This window comes from Homarus americanus, unplaced genomic scaffold, assembly GCF_018991925.1.
Source record: "Homarus americanus isolate GMGI-L3 unplaced genomic scaffold, GMGI_Hamer_2.0 scaffold22250, whole genome shotgun sequence".
NCBI lineage: Eukaryota > Metazoa > Arthropoda > Malacostraca > Decapoda > Nephropidae > Homarus > Homarus americanus.
In genome coordinates this window covers 1,822,270-1,842,446 of record NW_024741189.1, presented here as the reverse complement: position 1 = coordinate 1,842,446, position 20,177 = coordinate 1,822,270, and the positions used below count along the sequence as shown (strand labels likewise).

General features: G+C 40.6%; 1 protein-coding gene across 1 annotated transcript; it reads left to right on the top strand.

Annotated features, from left to right (window-relative positions):
* Positions 1 to 8,864: 8,864 nt before the first annotated feature.
* On the top strand, positions 8,865 to 15,075 carry LOC121875652. Its single transcript, XM_042380274.1, has 2 exons — positions 8,865 to 9,205; positions 14,992 to 15,075. The coding sequence occupies exons 1-2, from the start codon at positions 8,865 to 8,867 to the stop codon at positions 15,065 to 15,067; spliced, it is 417 nt and encodes a 138-aa protein (XP_042236208.1). The 3' UTR covers positions 15,068 to 15,075.
* The last annotated feature ends 5,102 nt before the right edge of the window (positions 15,076 to 20,177 follow it).

Sequence of the window (20,177 nt, the reverse complement as noted above, 5' to 3'; positions counted from 1 at the left end):
ATCTTTACCCAGAAGTGCCTCCCATCATTCTTATATTATTATGTGGTATCAAATATAAATTCTTTGTAGCACAGAAGACAACATTGGGGATTGTTTTAGTAAAAGTCACAGTAGGAAGTACAGTATGGTAGAGAGGAAATATAATACCAACAAGTAAAGTATTAACACACACACACAGTATTGGTGAGCGGTACACAGCATCCCTAAATTACTTAATCCAGTTTACATCTTGATAACCTCAAATACTTTAGACAGTAAACACAAGTTTTATTATACTTGATGGATGACTTATAAGTTTTTTCTTGTTTTAATAGACTTCCACACGTGCACTGGCTTCTATTTAGAGAGCCTTTCAGTTTATTACATTTTAAGAACATAACCATCATCGTTTTATAGCCACTTTCCACGCCTGTGTGGGTTAGCTGGGATTACCTGACGGCAGCTCTCTCCATGCTGCGCGAGTTTGCAGTTTTCCTTTGCCGTCATTTCTTACAGCAGTACAGTACAGTATCTCTCACCAATATATCACATTGGCCAGGACACACGTGACAAGAGTGACTAACAATGGATGGACCAACTGCCTGAACAGCTAGTAAGTTGATATATGGTTATTAAAAAAGCCTGGCCCTGACTCCTCCTCTCCGTCTCTTGGTCTCACCCCCCCCCTCTCTCTCTCTCCATGGGTCAGATAATAATGTATGGACACCCTGTACTGTATGTGATTCATTCCCCAACTTATACTGAACATCATTAATCTATGAGTTGTAACAAGGTACATAGCTACACACATGGTTGACCTTCAGAAACTGTATACTGTACTGTACTAACTTACAACCAAAAGAAATACAAAAAACAAACAACTGAAGAAGAAAACTTACCAAGACACAAGCACAGAAAGAAGAAGAGACCCACTGGCAGAGAACACCAGCCGGGGAAGATCACTCTCATGAGCTTCCACAGACGCTTAAACATGTGTAGGTCAAACCCCACATTTTCTGAATCTTTCTTGTTTTTTTCCATTATTCTACCGGTCTTCCACAAAGCATCAATTACTGTACGTATCTGTAAAATAGAAATAAAATTAAATATCAGGTATATAAAGAAAGTTCATCTCTTGTAACTGAAAACTTTAAAACACACATCAATAGTTAGGAAACAGAGTGGATAGTAGGGCAGATATAACCAAACTTAAGCATGAACCTACAGTACAGTAAAGCCTCGGTCTTGTACAGTTTGGGGAGGAACACACAAAACCTGTTTATAAAATGTTAACCCAACTCTACAACAAAGTCCAACCACACACAACATACACCAGTCACAACATACACCTGACTGACTGCCCAACTGTGTCTAGTAAGGTGACCAGGAGGATAAACTACCAGATAAAACAACCCAAACAACATACCTCGGAACAAGCCATCACATAACACACTGATGTATATAATGTAGCCATCATCACAAACCAGCAGGAGTGATAGAGAAGATAATTACATGAATGTGGCGTGCACTTTGAGGAAACAAATGGTATATATAAGAAGTACAGCTCCTCCCCGACTTATGTTGGGGTTAGGGACCCAAATCCAGGTCGTAGTGAAATGGTCGTAAGTCAGAAATGCTTAAATATTACATAGAAAATCTAAAATGGGTGTCTCTTTTTCTTCTCAGCACCACAAAACTCTCACTTTTAAGCTCAGCCATTTTAAAGTGAATTACAAACGAAAATATTGTCTGTGTACCGGCTGGACTCGAAAATAAGTAATTTGACCAAATTTTGAGACTGCGACTGAGGCAGGTCGTAAGTGCGGATTGGTCTAAGTTAAGTTGGAGTGTAGAATCGGGGAGGAGCTGTACTGTACTGCACTCTACTCTCTAAAGTGCCGTGAAAAGAAAAAAGGTTATATACAGGTACGGAGTTTCAAGGCTTGACAGGGGAAATTTAAGGAATTTCATTGAAAACTGCATACAAATTCAGCTCATTTCTCAAAACCGTATATTAATGAAAAAATATATATAACTTTTATGCCAGAATTATATGACGAAGCCACCGACGACTCTCTGATAGTTGATGGAAAACAAGCTAATGTGTAGCTAATGCAGTACTGTACCAGGTGCTATAGTAACAACACAATTTGGAAAAATAAATGAAAATAAATTAATGAGACCTACAAAAACAGTGAAAGAATCTGATGAAATAATAAAACCCATGTACGGTACAGTACGGTATACAGTAAGTCCTCCTTTAACGTCGAGTTACGTTCCTGGAAATGCGACGTTACACGAAACTGCGTCAAGCGGATCAATTTTCCCCGTAAGAAATAGATAAAGTTCGTTCTGTTCCTTATGAAAAATTCATTATGTATACAGAAAATCATTATTGCTATGAAATAGATTTATAGAACTACAGTACAGTGCTAAGTTTGTATTGGTACTCACTGATGGGCAGAGGTGGTAGAGTGAGTGTGTGTGGTGGGTAGTGGGCGGAGGAGGGAGGGAGGAGGCAGGGAGGAGGATGGTGAGTCACTGAGACTCTCTGGCTGCCAAGAGGCGTAGATGCTGACCAGAAAGAGAGGATCCGCCATAAAAGTAGTCGTGAACGCATAAAGCGATAGTTATACAGAGCCATCGGGATGTTAAATGAATTTTTTTAACTCTAAAGTTTAGCGACATAAGAACCAAAATAACGTTAAGTTGGACGACGTTAAGCGAGGACTTACTGTACAGGAGAATACTATACTACCTGTACTGTATGTCACCAGGGTGTGGGAATGGGCAACTGTCACACACCTAAACTTCCAAAAGGAGACACAACAAATGTAGGGTGTTTGGTTTGGGCCAGGTGCTTATAACCTAACCTAATACAACTCAAGCTAAGCAACACTGTACTGTAAGCTAGTGAGCCCCATGAGCATGTGTGGAAATGTTATAAATATTTTTAATAATATTTCAACAAGCTGTTACTGATGACCAACTTGGCATTAGAGGAAGAGGATCTGTCTAACAAACTTACGAAAATTAAAAATATAACAATAATAAATGACAAGACACCAGTTGATGACCACCACCATCATCAACCAGTAGTATTTTGTACCATCACCACTGCACAGTACTACACCCTACAGACTCACTCTCATTACACTGCCTCTTATTAATAATTAATTATTAAAGTTACAATTTTCATCCCGTGCTTTAATAGACAGATAAACTCCCCCCCCCCAATTTTGTTATTATTTTGTTGCTTGAGATGATGGGGAGGTGCTGCCAGTCACCTGGGAACAAGAGGTACTGACCCTGGCCACTGTACAGTACATGGTCTTCAGCACACATACACAGTGTTTACTATGGCACTGTAGTGAGAATTATAAATTAAACAAATATGTTACCACAAGTTGTCCTCTACCACAGACTAAAGGTTTAACACAACGTACAGGAGAACAGTCTGCCGGTGAGCCTCCATACTTTATCACTTCTTATGTGTATTAACAAGTGACAAAATATGTGTAATGTAACAGAGGTGTTTATAGATGTACCAAGAACTGCATCAACAGCTCACAGGAACAACAGTTATGAGATAATCAACTTGTGGAGCAGTGAAAAAAGATCTAGGACTACACATTATTGTACAGTGAGGAAACATTTAGTGATAATACCCCAAACAACTTTTGAAGATCATAAGTTAGTTTTTCAATATAACTTAACCCTAGTTAGGTTAAATGAGGTTTTAACAAATTTAAGTAGAGTATAACAGAAAAGTTGTATAAAACATCTAGTCCTACTCTACTGAATACAGGGGTGATGATCAAAGTTTGGGGAAATACATAACTAATGGCTAAAATTACAGATTAAAGTAACCTAATCCTATCTGATCACTGGACTCAACTAGTGAGTAATTTGTGCAGACACTGCCACACAGTACAGGCTCGTTACCAAGACTGTAAAATATGGTCTTACAGTAGGGGAAAAGACCATGATAACAGTTATTAAATTAACTGATAATATATACTACACTACACATAGGTGACAAGGACCCTAACAAGACCATGACTACTTTACACTGTACAAAACAAGACACTGTTGAGTCAGCACCTGGAGTAACAACACCTACACACAGATATCATCAATACCTAATAACGAATATCTTTATCATAACGAAAAGTAATAGTAAAAATATTCAAATACTGGTAAATTAAGATGAGGAGCGGCTGTCAATCACCAACACTTTATAAAACTTCCTCACAAACCACAGGACAGTTCACCTTGGCCTCAGGTCACTTGATCTGTCTACTAATAAATTGCAATTGTGCAGTTCTTACACATCTTCCTCCCAACAATTTAACATTAACATCATCAATACTGAACTGGATACATCACAACAACTCAAGTTTAGTGAAGTATCAAACAGCGATATATTACACATTAACTATAGAAGTGTTTAGTGAGGAGTGATGACCGTCCCTGTTACTCTGGTCTCCACTCACCTCTGGTCTCTCTCACACTGAGGCTCTAACACCACACCTCACAACACACACCTCACAACACACACATATATTTATCCATAACAATATTAATGTTTATAATAATCAGATACATTATAGGGGTAAGAAATAGTCTACTTTTTATAACTAAGTCATATATATACTTGTGTAGATATTATCATCTCCAGTTTTATTCCTTGATGTAGACAACGGCTGCTGGTGTGTTCGGGTGTCGGCCGGACTTAATATAAGAAAAATATATAAATAAACTACCTATAATACATAACTTATTATAAAATAAAATTATGACAAAAATATATATTCCTTGAATTTAATTTATAAATACATTTTTATATTATTTTTTTATAAGTTACGAAAATTTGTCTCTGAAATTAAAGAAATAATGTATTCGGACACTGGCACAACAGCTGATCCAGGTTGGTGGCCGAGGTGTGTCATGTGTGTGTGTCATGTGTGTCCCTGTGTGTGTGTCATGTGTGTGTGTGTGTCATGTCTCCATGTGTGTGTGTCATGTATGTGTCATGTGTCCTGTGTGTGCTGTGTCCCTGTGTGGTCATGTATGTGTCATGTTTGTGTGTGTATGATGTGTGTGTTGTGTGTCTGTGTCATGTTCATGTTCATGTGTGTGATGTGTCCTTGTGTGTCATGTGTCCTGTGTGTGTGTGGCAGCCAAGAACTGTGTGTGTCACGTGGATATTTTGCCATGACTGGTGGTTAAGTTCCTACTAGCTTATTTTACCGTGATTGCTCTCTGATTGGCTAAGCCCCCCGGCTAGGAAATTAGGTTAGGTGGTTTTTGGTGGTTAGGTCAGGTTAGGTCAGGTTCTAGTAAATTTCGAATAAGAACATGTGAAAAAAAAAGAACCAAATCGAGTAACTCCTTTTGGTGGCTCTCAGACATTAATGTATTTTACCCTTTTTACAAGTTAGGTTAATTGAGGTAAGGTTAGGTCAGGTCAGGTCAGGTCAGGTTTTCAAAGGTGTTATTACCCCACATTTTGACCAACCAATATTGTTGGTAATAGAGGGAGGAACGGTCATATCGGTTAAATTACTCGAAAAATATAAATTTGCACCGAGAACTTAATAAAATACTGTATATATTGCTTTTCTCCATATGTACAGTAAATAGAAATATAAAATTCCATGTTCGACCTAAAACGAATCTTTACCTTTATTTTTGTTAGTAGTTTCCAGACACAACAGAGATATGGTTAAGTTCCTACACCAACAAAACCTAACCTAACCTAACTCACAGCAATCAAACCTAACATATCCCAACCTAACCTAACCTAACCTAACCTAACCGAAGAACCCAACCTAACGGTGGAAGAGGAGTGAGATTCTTTGTCTCTATATACCCAAAAAAGTTTAAAAAAAAACATAATAGGAAAAGTGCTTTTCTAAAATTCTCATTTGATGTATTTGTGGTATGAAATAATTGTTCTTCTATATACGTACAGTACAATTGTGTTAGGTGGCTGGGTACTTTTCCATTATCTTCCCCCTAATGAAAAAGAACTAACCTAACCCAATGTTTTGAGTTTGATTATGGGGTAAATAAGGGAAACACCTGGTACAGTAGCTGGTTAACCTTGTGTAAGGCAGTGTGGTGCTCGGACCTCAGGTGACAGTCATCCAGTGTTCACGGACAGATGAACCCTCGGCGCTGTTTATTGTGTCGGCCATTTAAAAGATTGTTGGAGTTTCATTTATGATTCCTGTTGTGGGTTATCACCATACATGTGTAGCATTGTACTGTAGTACAGTGGGGTATGCTATAACGAATCTAATTGGTTCTAGAACCTTGTTCGTTATAGCATTCGTTTGTTATAGGATTAATCCGTTCCAGGCCCCCAAATACAACCACTTAACACTGAAAAATATAATATAAAATTGTAAAATTAAAGTGCATAAATATGCATCTAAACCCCTGAAATAAAGAATATCATTAATATTTGAAATAAAAAAACAATAAATTAGAAAAAAAAATAAAAATAAATAATGTTCGTTGTAGGAGTTTCGTTCATTATAGCATTCTCAATTTTATAGGTAAAACCGTTCGTTATAGGAATATTCGTAGTAGGATCCATTCGTTATAGCATACCCCATCACTGTACTGTACTGAAATGTATTGTACTATACTATCCTGTACTGTCCTGTATTGAACTGTACTGTATCAGTAAAAAAGTATTGAACTCAAATTTCAAGTTTGTGGGTCAGAGATGAAGATGAGCAGCCTGATGACCTGTTGTGTCATGAGCAGCCTGATGACCTGTTGTGTCATGAGCAGCCTGATGACCTGTTGTGTCAGCAGCCTGATGACCTGTTGTGTCATCGAGCAGCCTGATGACCTGTTGTGTCATGAGCAGCCTGATGACCTGTTGTGTCATGAGCAGCCTGATGACCTGTTGTGTCATGAGCAGCCTGATGACCTGTTGTGTCATGAGCAGCCTGATGACCTGTTGTGTCATGAGCAGCAGCCTGATGACCTGTTGTGTCATGAGCAGCCTGATGACCTGTTGTGTCATGAGCAGCCTGATGACCTGTTGTGTCGAGCAGCCTGATGACCTGTTGTGTCATGAGCAGCCTGATGACCTGTTGTGTCATGAGCAGCCTGATGACCTGTTGTGTCATGAGCAGCCTGATGACCTGTTGTGCGAGCAGCCTGATGACCTGTTGTGTCATGAGCAGCCTGATGACCTGTTGTGTCATGAGCAGCCTGATGACCTGTTGTGTCATGAGCAGCCTGATGACCTGTTGTGTCATGAGCAGCCTGATGACCTGTTGTGTCATGAGCAGCCTGATGACCTGTTGTGTCATGAGCAGCCTGATGACCTGTTGTGTCATGAGCAGCCTGATGACCTGTTGTGTCATGAGCAGCCTGATGACCTGTTGTGTCATGAGCAGCCTGATGACCTTGTGTCATGAGCAGCCTGATGACCTGTTGTGTCATGAGCAGCCTGATGACCTGTTGTGTCATGGAGCAGCCTGATGACCTGTTGTGTCATGAGCAGCCTGATGACCTGTTGTGTCATGACAGCCTGATGCTGTTGTGTCATGAGCAGCCTGATGACCTGTTTGAGCAGCCTGATGACCTGTTGTAGCCAGAGCAGCCTGATGACCTGTTGTGTCATGAGCAGCCGTGACCTGTTGTATCGCGCTGATGACCTGTTGTCATGCAGCCTGATGACCTGTGTCATGAGCAGCCTGATGACCTGTTGTGTCATGAGCAGCCTGATGACCTGTTGTGTCGTGAGCAGCCTGATGACCTGTTGTCATGAGAGCAGCCTGATGACCTGTTGTGTCACGAGGCAGCCTGATGACCTGTTGTGTCGTGAGCAGCTGACCTGTTGTGTCAGGCAGCCTGATGACCTGTTGTGTCATGAGCAGCCTGATGACCTGTTGTGTCATAGGCAGGCGATGACCTGTTGTGTCGCGAGCGCTGATATGTTGTGTCAGAGCAGCCTGATGACCTGCTGTGTCATGAGCAGCCTGATGACCTGCTGTCTCGAGCAGCCTGATGACCTGTTGTGTCATGAGCAGCCTGATGACCTGTTGTGTCATGAGCAGCCTGATGACCTGTTGTGTCATGGGCAGCCTGATGACCTGTTGTGTCATGAGCAGCCTGATGACCTGTTGTGTCATGGGCAGCCTGATGACCTGTTGTGTCATGAGCAGCCTGATGACCTGTTGTCGCAGGCAGCCTGATGACCTGTTGTGTCATGAGCAGCCTGATGACCTGTTGTGTCATGAGCAGCCTGATGACCTGCTGTGTCGCAGGCAGCCTGATGACCTGCTGTGTCATGAGCAGCCTGATGATCTGTTGTGTCATGGCACAGCCTGATGACCTGTTGTGTCATAGGCGCCTGATGACCTGTCGCAGGCAGCCTGATGACCTGTTGTGTCATGAGCAGCCTGATGACCTGTTGTGTCATGAGCAGCCTGATGACCTGTTGTGTCATGAGCAGCCTGATGACCTGTTGTGTCATGAGCAGCCTGATGACCTGTTGTGTCATAAGCAGCCTGATGACCTGTTGTTTCATGAGCAGCCTCATGACCTGTTGTGTCATGAGCAGCCTGATGACCTGTTGTGTCATGAGCAGCCTGATGACCTGTTGTGTCATGAGCAGCCTGATGATCTGTTGTGTCATGAGCAGCCTGATGACCTGTTGTGTCATGAGCAGCCTGATGACCTGTTGTGTCATGAGCAGCCTGATGATCTGTTGTGTCATGAGCAGCCTGATGACCTGTTGTGTCATGAGCAGCCTGATGACCTGTTGTGTCATGAGCAGCCTGATGATCTGTTGTCATGAGCAGCCTGATGACCTGTTTATTATGCATAAGAGCAGCACAGTGACCTGTTGTATCATGAGCAGCCTGATGATCTGTTGTGTCATAAGGCAGCCTGATGACCTGTTGTGTCATGAGCAGCCTGATGACCTGTTGTGTCATGAGCAGCCTGATGATCTGTTGTGTCATGAGCAGCCTGATGACCTGTTGTGTCATGAGCAGCCTGATGACCTGTTGTGTCATGAGCAGCCTGATGACCTGTTGTGTCATGAGCAGCCTGATGACCTGTTGTGTTTTTTGCTGCAGATGTTGGTGTTACCAAGACTGGCAAGAGTCAGGTGGAGACTTCATTCAAAATGTGTTCCAAGAAGACAGCTTACTTGTGTGGTACAGTGTGTGTACCACCACAGTACTACCAGGTAGGTGACAACAGTGTACCACCACAGTACTACCAGGTAGGTGACAACAGTGTACCACCACAGTACTACCAGGTAGGTGACAACAGTGTACCACCACAGTACTACCAGGTAGGTGACAACATTCTGTCTCTTACACATAACTTCACTAATACTGTACTGTCATTACACATCCACCTCGCCATTCTTATTTCAGCACTCAAGACTACTTATGTCATCCTCTTTAACTGCCAATGTTTCATTGCCATACAACATCACACCTCTCACACGAGCCACATACAGAGGGAAGGTCTTGTTGTCGTCAGTAAAGGCAGCAGTTTCCTAAACTTCCTCCAGCCACTTGTGACTCTTACAACAGAGCCAGCTTCAGTGCCCCCACCACCAGCACTGATCATGGCAACACAGTCCAGGGACAAATCCTTAATGGTGAGTGTCTCCAGCCTTGTTGTGGGCACTCGGTTACCTGCACCTACAGAAGACTTATAAGTCAGCAACATCCTGCCACTTACTACACCTCTTGTGTACCCACCTACCACACTCACTGTACCCACCTACCACACTCACTGTACCCACCTACCACACTCACTGTACCCACCTACCACACTCACACCTACCACACTCACTGTACCCACCTACCACACTCACTGTACCCACCTACCACACTCACTGTACCCACCTACCACACTCACTGTACCCACCTTCCACACATTATACAGATGCTGCCAACACCTTCCACACGTTGCCACTCTCCACCACAGGTCCCTCACTAATCAGTACTGTTCTTTTCACCACATTCACTCTCAGGACCTTTGAGTCTATTCCATCCTTCTGTTTCTTAAATTTCTCCACTGCCTCTACAATACTATCAGCACTACAACAATTGACCAGTCCCATCATATTGCCTCCAGCACCATGATAAACAGAAGGGGGCTCAAGACACACCCCTGATGAACCCCGACTTAAACCTCACGTGCCTCACTTTTATCTTTACCAACTTCAGTCTTATACAGTGATCTTCTACACTTGTATTGCCATATACTGGAATGGTTGGTACCTTGCATTGTTCTTCACTTTCCTCACCATTTACTATCAGTAGTTTTTTTGAGCCCTCGTATAATGCCATAACCACTTGAACAAGATACTCTTCGACCCTTACCTTTGCCCACTTTACTACTGTTCTTCATGTGGTACCCTCTCAGATACCTTCTTTTACTCTACAAATATGAAATACAACTTTTTCTCCTTCCTTACATATTTCTCTTGTAGCTTCAGGCCATAAATAATGCCTCTGTAATCATCCTGCGTGGCATGAACTTTAATTGCATTTTGTGAGTGTCCACTCTCTCCCATATCAATTTTTCCACAACTTCCATGACCTGATCAAACAGCTTCAGGCTCCTGTAATTCCCACATCAAAGTGCATCACCTTTACCCTTTTAAGTACTGTACTGTACTGTACTGTATTTATGACAACACTCTTCCACCGGCCGTCTGACACAGTACAGTGATATCCCCGTTAGCCAGAACAATTGGTGCAGAGCACTTCTGGGAATGAGAGATTTCCGAGTAACAAGACGACTCTCTCAAAGTCGGAAAAAATCCCTCATCCCCGGAATTTTCTGGCTAACGGAAAATGTTCTCGGAAGTTCCAGAAATTGTCCATTACATCATCTTTCAAACCGGGAAATCTCCCCCATCCCCGGAATTTTCTGGAAAGTGTGCCCCGAGAAAATTTCAATGGACGAGTTGACGGTCGTAATTTTTTCATAAGATGACAGGTCAATGGGTAAAGAAAACGCTTAAATTCACTATGGTAATGAAATTTTAAAATTAATTTGGCTAAAAAGTTTAAAATTAAGGGTTAAAGTTACTAAAAAGTCACGTGACTGCTAAAAGCTCTGTCATTGGTTGTGACGTCACCGGTTGTGTCATACTGCCGAGAGGGAGCCTGGAGGCAACTGGCTGTGGTGTATGTGTTGTTACCATCAGAAATACAGGACTTGTGGCCATATACAATGTTGATATAAACAGTCATACCTTATTATTAGGTTAAAATAAATTACTGCTCAAGTATCATCGTGAGTATTTACTTGCTGGCTGCCACAATGATGCACCAGACCGATAACTCCAACAGGGAGTTTTCATCACTGTTCTCTATTTCATGCCTGGAAAATGTAAGCTTTTGTCACTGATGTTTATATTTAATGTTGTGGAAGGACTGGGGACGACCATGGCCAGGGGATGATCAGATGACAGATGTAATGTAACGTGCTTCATAGTTGGATGGCGGAGTTCTCGATAATACTCAACTATCATAAACACATCTACTTTGGGTAAATTTCTTTCATCTGCCTTGATGAACCCTGGAAGTAGTGTTCCAACCTTCTCGGCTGATTGGCTCTGTAATTAAACGTTATTAGACAATTAATTGTACTTTACTGTGCAACACAGTAATGCTATACTGTATTGAATATATAAATATTACGAAGCACATTAACTAATTCAGTGGACATTAGCTGCCCATATTACAAATTTCATAGTGTAAACATTCCGAACAATATTGGTATTATTTTGGTTTTGGTCATCTGAGGAACCTTAAGATTCTAACTATGGTATTAAGTATTTTAAACAATAAGACACATTATCTCTACGGGATTTCTATCGCAAAACATTTTTCTATCGCATAAGAAAATACAGCTTATATGTTAGGTTAGGTATAATAAGTTATACAGTTGGTCCTCATATTACGCGGTCCCGCATTCCGCGTTTCACCGTTAACGCGGTGCCTTGCCAGAACCTAACATTTTCACATTCCGCGGTCGTGAACCCCATTACGCGGAGAGCGGCTGGCAAGCCGCGCCATTTTTGGATCCAAACCTCCCGCCATCCGCCATGTTGTGTAAGAGGCGCGAAAATGGTGCGCACAAGGTCGCCCAGTCATCAAAACATGACCAGTTCTTCACCCGCCACCCACTACAGCCGGCCCAAGTCAGTGATAGTGATAATTATAGTGAGGATATGGACTTATATGAACTTTGGGGGGTTTGACAAAGAGGCCCTGCAAGCCTCTGTGGTGGATAGTGATACAATTGATACAGGTGAGGGCCAATAATCTGCCCTTTGCCTCGGAACCAACCGCCCATCCCCGTGTGCCCAGCCATCTTTTCTACTGATGTAAGTGTTAAAAAACCTAATATTATTGATATTTCTCTTAATTATTAATTGTGTGTGCATGCCATCATAAAGTTAAGATAATATTTTTACTACAACATAGTTGTGTGTCGTCAAAAAGTGGAGTTTGGGGATCGGCCCGGACTCCATTTCAATTAATCCCATATGTTATGTTATTCACTTTACGCGTTTCTCACTTTCCGCGGTACCCTCCGGGTTACATTAACCGCGTAATATGAGGACCAACTGTATTATAAGTTATAAGGTTAGTTTAACATACACTGGTATGGGGAGGGTAGTAACTCAAAACTAGTGGTTTCCGATAGAAATTAAGTTAAAAATCGTCTGCATGTCTAAGTACAGGGATGACCAAAACTTAAAATTTACCCAATACAGTGGTCCCTCGGTTAACGAAATTTCTGTTAACGAATTATCTCCCATAAGGATCTTCAATTCAATTAACAAACAAAACTAAGATTAGCGAAATCCTTACGAACATCACGCTTTGTTATGAGCATCAGCTGATGGGCTAGTCCACCAATTAAGTAATCTGTTCTATGTTTACATTCATTTCCAGTGGAGTAAATATCAAGAAAGTTGTGCTCCTTAATATTTTTGCATTTTTACATTCAAATTATTGGTCATTCTGAAATTTAGTTAACATATTGATAATATACAGTATAGTGCAGTGTAGTGTTGATTTAAATAAAATAATCTTGAATTACACCTTGTGAACTTAAAATTTTACTGGTGAAATTACTGCATCAAGCATGGGTCCCCTGAAAGGTGATTTCTCCTCCACCCCCACTTCTAATTCCCATCATCATCATCAACCAGGAACCTTCCATATACACACCTCAAAGTAAGTGTACTTTACTGCATTTTTTTTTTACTTTGTATGTACTTTTCTGTGAGCTGGAACCAATTACCCAATATCCCACTGAAACAATGGATTCAGTTAACGAACGACTCTGTGGAACGAATTGTGTTCGTTAACCGAGGGACCACTGTGTAGTCTATCTCGAATGTAAGCATCCAAATACTTATGGTAGTTAAAGTACAATTTTACCTATTAATTAACCCTTTAGCCCCAGGTCAGGGTGCTGCTGGCAGTAACCCCATGGGGATAAATTGAGAAAAAAATCAACTTTTCCAAAAATAATTATAAAAAAAAATGGTGGGAAAATAGGCGGACGTTCTGGAACATCACCCAGGGCCTAAGGGTTAATATACATGATGGTACAGTATATCCCAGTATATCATCAAAACAATAAGCACTAAGTTGTCATGTTTACCTAACATCAGGCATTTTCAAAACAAAGTCCAGACAAATGTCATTACTTCTAAATGGACTGTATCGCCACCCCTGCATCATCTACAGGGTAAGTGGTGACGTCATTGCAAATGGCGGCCCTGTTTCTAGAGAAATAAACTTATCTCTACTATTATAGCAGGACTTTCAACTTTTATTACAAATTATATATACGTACAGGTTCTGCTGTTCCTGTTCCATTCATTCTCCTCATTCAACAGTCGATGGCAGCGATTTCCTCGTTATCAAGAACCACGTGATCATTAATTTATCTCGCACAACTGCTCACCAACAATGTCTTGTGTTGTAGAGAAAATGTCATTAAAAGTAATGCCATATTACAGTTTATTGATCAGCCTCTGATTTATAACTTAGACTATTCAGTATTGAGTATTTCCTGTAGATGTTTTCACTGGATAAAATAAGTGAAACCAAATTTTTTCTTTAAACTACAGCTCCTCCCCGACTTACGGCGGGGTTAGGGACCCAAATGCAGGTTGTAAATCGAAATGGTCGTAAGTCGAAAATGCTTAAATAATACATAGAAAATCTAAAATGGGTGTCTCTTTTTCTTCTCAGCACCACAAAACTCTCACTTTTAAGCTGGCCAGCCATTTTAAAGTGAATTACAAACAAAAATTTTCTCTGTGTACTGACGTTGGGACTCGAAAATACGTAATTTGAAAAAAATTTGGTACGACTGAGGCAGGTCATAAGTGCGGGTGTTCGTAAGTTGAGTAGGTCATAACTCAGGGAGGAGCCGTATACAGAACTGTCTTGTTAAGTACTGCTGAGGTGAGCAAAGGACTCATAGTGTCATCATGTGGTTATTTTTTTATAACTTTGTAAATAAAAAATGTATCTTGAAAACTTATCCTTTTTTTCTAGATTTTGTTTATTTTTTATTATTATTAATATAGAACTGGAGTTGATTTTGAAATTATATTATGTATTGTAGGTTAAGGAGGTCAGTTATTACTCGTGAGCATCAAGGAACATTGTATAGTAATGCAGCCTCATAGCCTAACATACAGTACGTCTAGCTACTGAAAATATATCTTAAGTTTTCCCGGCTGTGGCCACAAAATACCAACACTGTTATTATTCTTGTGCTTCACATACCACAAACTTCATCAACAACAACTTGCTAATATTAAAATTGTACTTTACAGAGAAAACTGAAGAACCTTCTGAGGTATTTTGAACATTAAAAGTAAAACACTTCTCTTTTATATTGTAAGCACCACAACTTATGAAAGGTTATTTTGGGAACAAATTAATTGATTAAATGTGCCTCGACCCACAGCCAGGTGACGGCACCAGCAGAGACAGTTGACCACGGGGCATCACCACCTTCCAACAGCGGCGACAACACTCCATAACATTGGCATCATAGGCACATTGATGCAGGTGAGGAGCTCATTTGTAGGAAATAGAAAGAGTCAAAACAGATTACACACAGTGGTTATGATAAGAAACCTGAGAGCAGGAGAGGAGAGTTGTGAAGGACAAGAATGGGTTAAAAACCACACACACACACACCACACACACACACACACACACACACACACACACACACACACACACACACACACACACACACTCTGTGTCTAGTTTCTTCAGGTTCTGTATTATGTCTGGGCCAGTAGCTACATGTTTGTCATTGTTTACAGGTAAAACAACAACAACGGCGTATGTTATTCTACAGCTGTGTGACAAGGGCAGTCGGTGAGGTCCATGATGGAGCACTGTTATGGACTACGTAGAGAGAGAGATGAGACAACACTGGTGGCACATAATGCAAATGTGTATCTTCAGTCACTGATGTGTGTTAATAATAATAATTAATAAATAATAGTTGTTATTGAAAAAGTTCTGAAAAAGTTCTGCGGCCGAGGCTGAAAGAAATATACATTGGACATAAATGACTTATTATAAACATTGGTGGTTTAACAAAAGCCTTCATTAGAAGGTAAAGACATACAGTGAACGATTAGATGTAGGTGTTGAACAGCAAATCGTGGTGTAGTAATTCCTCCCAGATGGCGTTGTGAGCATCGTGGAATAGTAGTTCCTCACAGATGGTGTTATGAGGCCTGATGATGTAGTAATTCCCTCACAGATGGTGTTATGAGGCCTGATGTGTATGTAATTCCCTCTGGGGTGTATGAGGGGCTGATGTGGTGTAATAATTCCTCACAGATGGTGTTATGAGGGCTGATGATGTAGTAATTCCTCACAGAGGTGTATGAGGGCCTAATGTGGTGTAATAATTCCTTCCGGATGGTGTTATGAGGGCATCACGTGGTGTAGTTCCCTCACAGATGGTGTTATGAGGAACCTCCAAATGATGATGTAGCAACTCATTTCACTACGTGGGGTAGCATCATGGGGACACGTGGTCTGTCACAGGAACCTCCTCAGTGAGTGAGGTGTGATCCAAACCTCCTTATCGTGGACAGATTAACACATAGCTGGTGTTGTTGAGTCTCAGGGCAGTTATCACTGGTACCTGGGACCTCACTGTGTGAGGTGCTTAGATGCGACTTGGCTGTTACTGTTGAGTTGTTTTTCACTGACCTAAACGCAGTTCACCACTATTCAACACTGGTTCCATTCCTTTCCTAAATGACATAGTAATTTCTGGTGAGAACTTGTTGATATTCGGTGGGAGGAGGGTTCGAGAGTTGGTATGGGCCAACATAACAGGTGTGTGTGTGTGTGTGTGTGTGTGTGTGTGTGTGTGTGTGTGTGTGTGTGTGTTCTTATCTGTATTTTATACAGTATGTGTTCATATAATTATATATTTATTAATAGAGGTTGCAGCTGGTGTTAAAATATAAACTTACATTTGATTTAGACATAATGATATGCTTTTAATACATTTACAGGGCTACAGTACATAAATCAGGAGTTGTTTATTATTTTAACAAAAGATGGGATGGTGCTATTCTTATATCTATTGGTGCTGGCTCTTATGGGCTGATGTTGTAATGGAGACCTGAGGTGGGTGAGGGCTGCCGTGGCAGAGGTGGCGATGCGAGATGGTGCAGTGGTCCACTGTAAACCTTGCTAGTGCTTGGTGGTGGAGGTCACTGAGGATGGCATTTCAGGGTGGAGAAAGCGTTATTGTGGCAGATGATCTCGCCGAGCATGATTCTGCAGGCCCTCTTCTGTACCTTCTCTATGTACGTTGTTGGGTGGAGTTGACGGGCGACCAGGCTGTGACGCTTGCTCGTTAGTTTGGAGAATAAAGGCGTTGTAGATGGTCCTCAACTCTGGTGTGGTGTCCCAAGTGACCTAGGTCGCAGCATGTGTAGAGTCGGTATGGGGCTGCCTTCAGTCCAGTTTGTGGCTATGGTAACACCCAGAGTTTGGGCAGACTGCACTAACTGGAGAGGATGGGCACCCACTGTGACTGCTGGAGCTTGCACTTTAGTGGTGGCGGTATTGATGTACACTACGGTTTTGTATTTGTGTGTGTGTGTGTGTGTGTGTGTGTGTGTGTGTGTGTGTATGTATGTGTTTCATATTTGTATGTGTGTGTGTATAAATATTTGTGTGTTTCTGTGTATGTGCATCTGACATTGAATACAAAATCTCAAAAGTAATATTGTATTTTAACTAAACTTGGTGTGTATGTATGTACAATGCAGTGTAGTATAGTACAGTACAGTGTAGTACAGTAGAGTACAATGTAGTACAGTAGAGTACAGTGTGAGTACAGTAGAGTACAGTGTGATATAGTAGAGTACAGTGTAGTATAGTACAGTGCAGTGTAGTATTGCATCAGTGTAGTATAGTACAGTACAGTGTAGTATAGTACAGTACAGTGTAGTACAGTACAGTGTAGTATAGTACAGTACAGTGTAGCATAGTACAAGTACAGTTTAGTAGTACAGTACAGTGTAGTATAGTACAGTAATGTAGTATAGTACAGTACAGTGTAGTATAGTACAGTACAGTGTAGTATAGTACAGTACAGTGTAGCATAGTACAGTACAGTGTAGTACAGTACAGTGTGGTATAGTACAGTACAGTGTGGTATAGTACAGTACAGTGTAGCATAGTACAGTACAGTGTAGTACGTACAGTGAAAGTACAGTAGAGTGCAGTGTAGTATAGTAGAGTGCAGTGTAGTACAGTACAGTGTAGTATAGTACAGTGGTGTGTATAGTACAGTACAGTGTAGTATAGTACAGTACAGTGTAGTATAGTTACAGTGTAGTATAGTACAGTACAGTGTAGCATAGTACAGTACAGTTTAAGTATAGTACAGTACAGTGTAGTATAGTACAGTACAGTGTAACATAGTACAGTACAGTTTAGTATAGTACAGTACAGTGTAGTATAGTACAGTACAGTGTAGTATAGTGCAGTACAGTGTAGTATATTACAGTACAGTGTAGTATAGTACAGTGTAGTATAGTACTACAGTGTAGTATAGTACAGTGTAGTATAGTACATACAGTGTAGTATAGTACAGTACAGTGTAGTATAATCAGTACAGTGTGGTATAGTACAGTTTAGTATAGTACAGTACAGTACAGTGTAGTATAGTACAGTGTAGTATAGTACAGTACAGTGTAGTATAATACAGTACAGTGTAGTATAGTACAGTACAGTGTAGTATAGTACAGTGTAGTATAATACCAGTACAGTCATAGTATAGTACAGTACAGTGTAGTATAGTACAGTACAGTGTAGTATAGTACAGTACAGTGTAGTATAGTACAGTACAGTTTAGTATAGTACAGTACAGTATGGTATAGTACAGCACGAAGTATAGTACAGTACAGTGTGTAGTATAATTACAGTACAGTGTAGTATAGTACAGTGTATAGTACAGTACAGTGTAGCATAGTACAGTACAGTTTAGTATAGTACAGTACAGTGTAGTATAGTACAGTACAGTGTAGTATAGTACAGTACAGTGTAGTATAGTACAGTACAGTGTAGTATAGTACAGTACAGTGTAGTATAGTACAGTGTAGTTTAGTACAGTACAGTGTAGCATAGTACAGTACAGTTTAGTATAGTACAGTACAGTGTAGTATAGTACAGTACAGTGTAGTATAGTACAGTACAGTTTAGTATAGTACAGTACAGTGTAGTATAGTACAGGTAGTATAGTACAGTACAGTTTAGTATAGTACAGTACAGTGTAGCATAGTACACAGTGTAGTATAATACAGTACAGTGTAGTATAGTACAGTACAGTGTAGTATAGTACAGTACAGTGTAGTATAGTACAGTGTAGTATAGTACAGTTAGTATAGTACAGTACATGTGTAGTACACAGTACAGTGTAGTATAGTACAGTACAGTTTAGTGAGTACAGTACAGTGTAGTATAATAGCAATACAGTGTAGCATAGTACAGTACAGTGTAGTATAGTACAGTACAGTGTAATATAGTACAATTGTAGTATAGTACAGTACAGTGTATAAAACAGTACAGTGTAGTATAGTACAGTACAGTGTATATAATAGTACAGTGTAGTAGTACAGTACAGTTGTATAGTACAGTACAGTGTAATATAGTGACAGTGCAGTAGTATAGTACAATACAGTACAGTGTAGTATAGTACAGTACAGTACGTATATATAGTACAGTACAGTGTAATATAGTACAGTACAGTGTAGTATATAGAGTGCAGTGTAGTATAGTACAGTACGTACAGTGTAGTATAGTACAGTACAGTTATATAGTACAGTACTAGCATAGTACAGTACAGTTTAGTATAATCAGTACAGTGTAGTATAGTACAGTACAGTGTTTACCAGTGTAGTATAGTACAGTACAGTGTAGTATAGTACAGTACAGTGTAGTATAGTACAGTGTAGTATAGTACAGTACAGTTTAGTATAGTACAGTACAGTGTAGTATAGTACAGTGACAGTTAATATTACAGTACAGTGTAGTATAGTACAGTACAGTGTAATATAGTACAGTACAGTGTAGTATAGTACAATACAGTACAGTGTAGTACAGTACAGTACAGTACAGTGTAGTATAGTACAGTACAGTGTATTATAGTACAGTACAGTGTAGTATAGTAGAGTGCAGTGTAGTATAGTACAGTACAGTACAGTATATCACAACCAGATCCCAGACTTCTTTAACAATTTCTACAGTGTACTTTTATTGTTCTCTGGTGGTAAGGAAGGTCTTGCTCATCTTTGTTAGTACAGTATAGTGATCTCATGTTGGGTTACTAGAGGGTGCTACAGCCAACTACTGCTCACACTCTGACAAAGATGTATTGTATGTGCTCAAAGGCCACACATTCTTGCAGGCATCACCATCACACAACGTCCTTGTTCTTGCAGGCATCACCATCACATCAGCGGCCTGCGCGTTCTCCTGGGCCAACCACAGAATCAACCTGGTGGACACCCCCGGCCATGTTGACTTTACTATGGAGGTGGCAGCTCGCTCAGAGTCTTGGGCCGAGCTGTGGCCATCTTTGATGCTTCAGCGGTGTAGTAG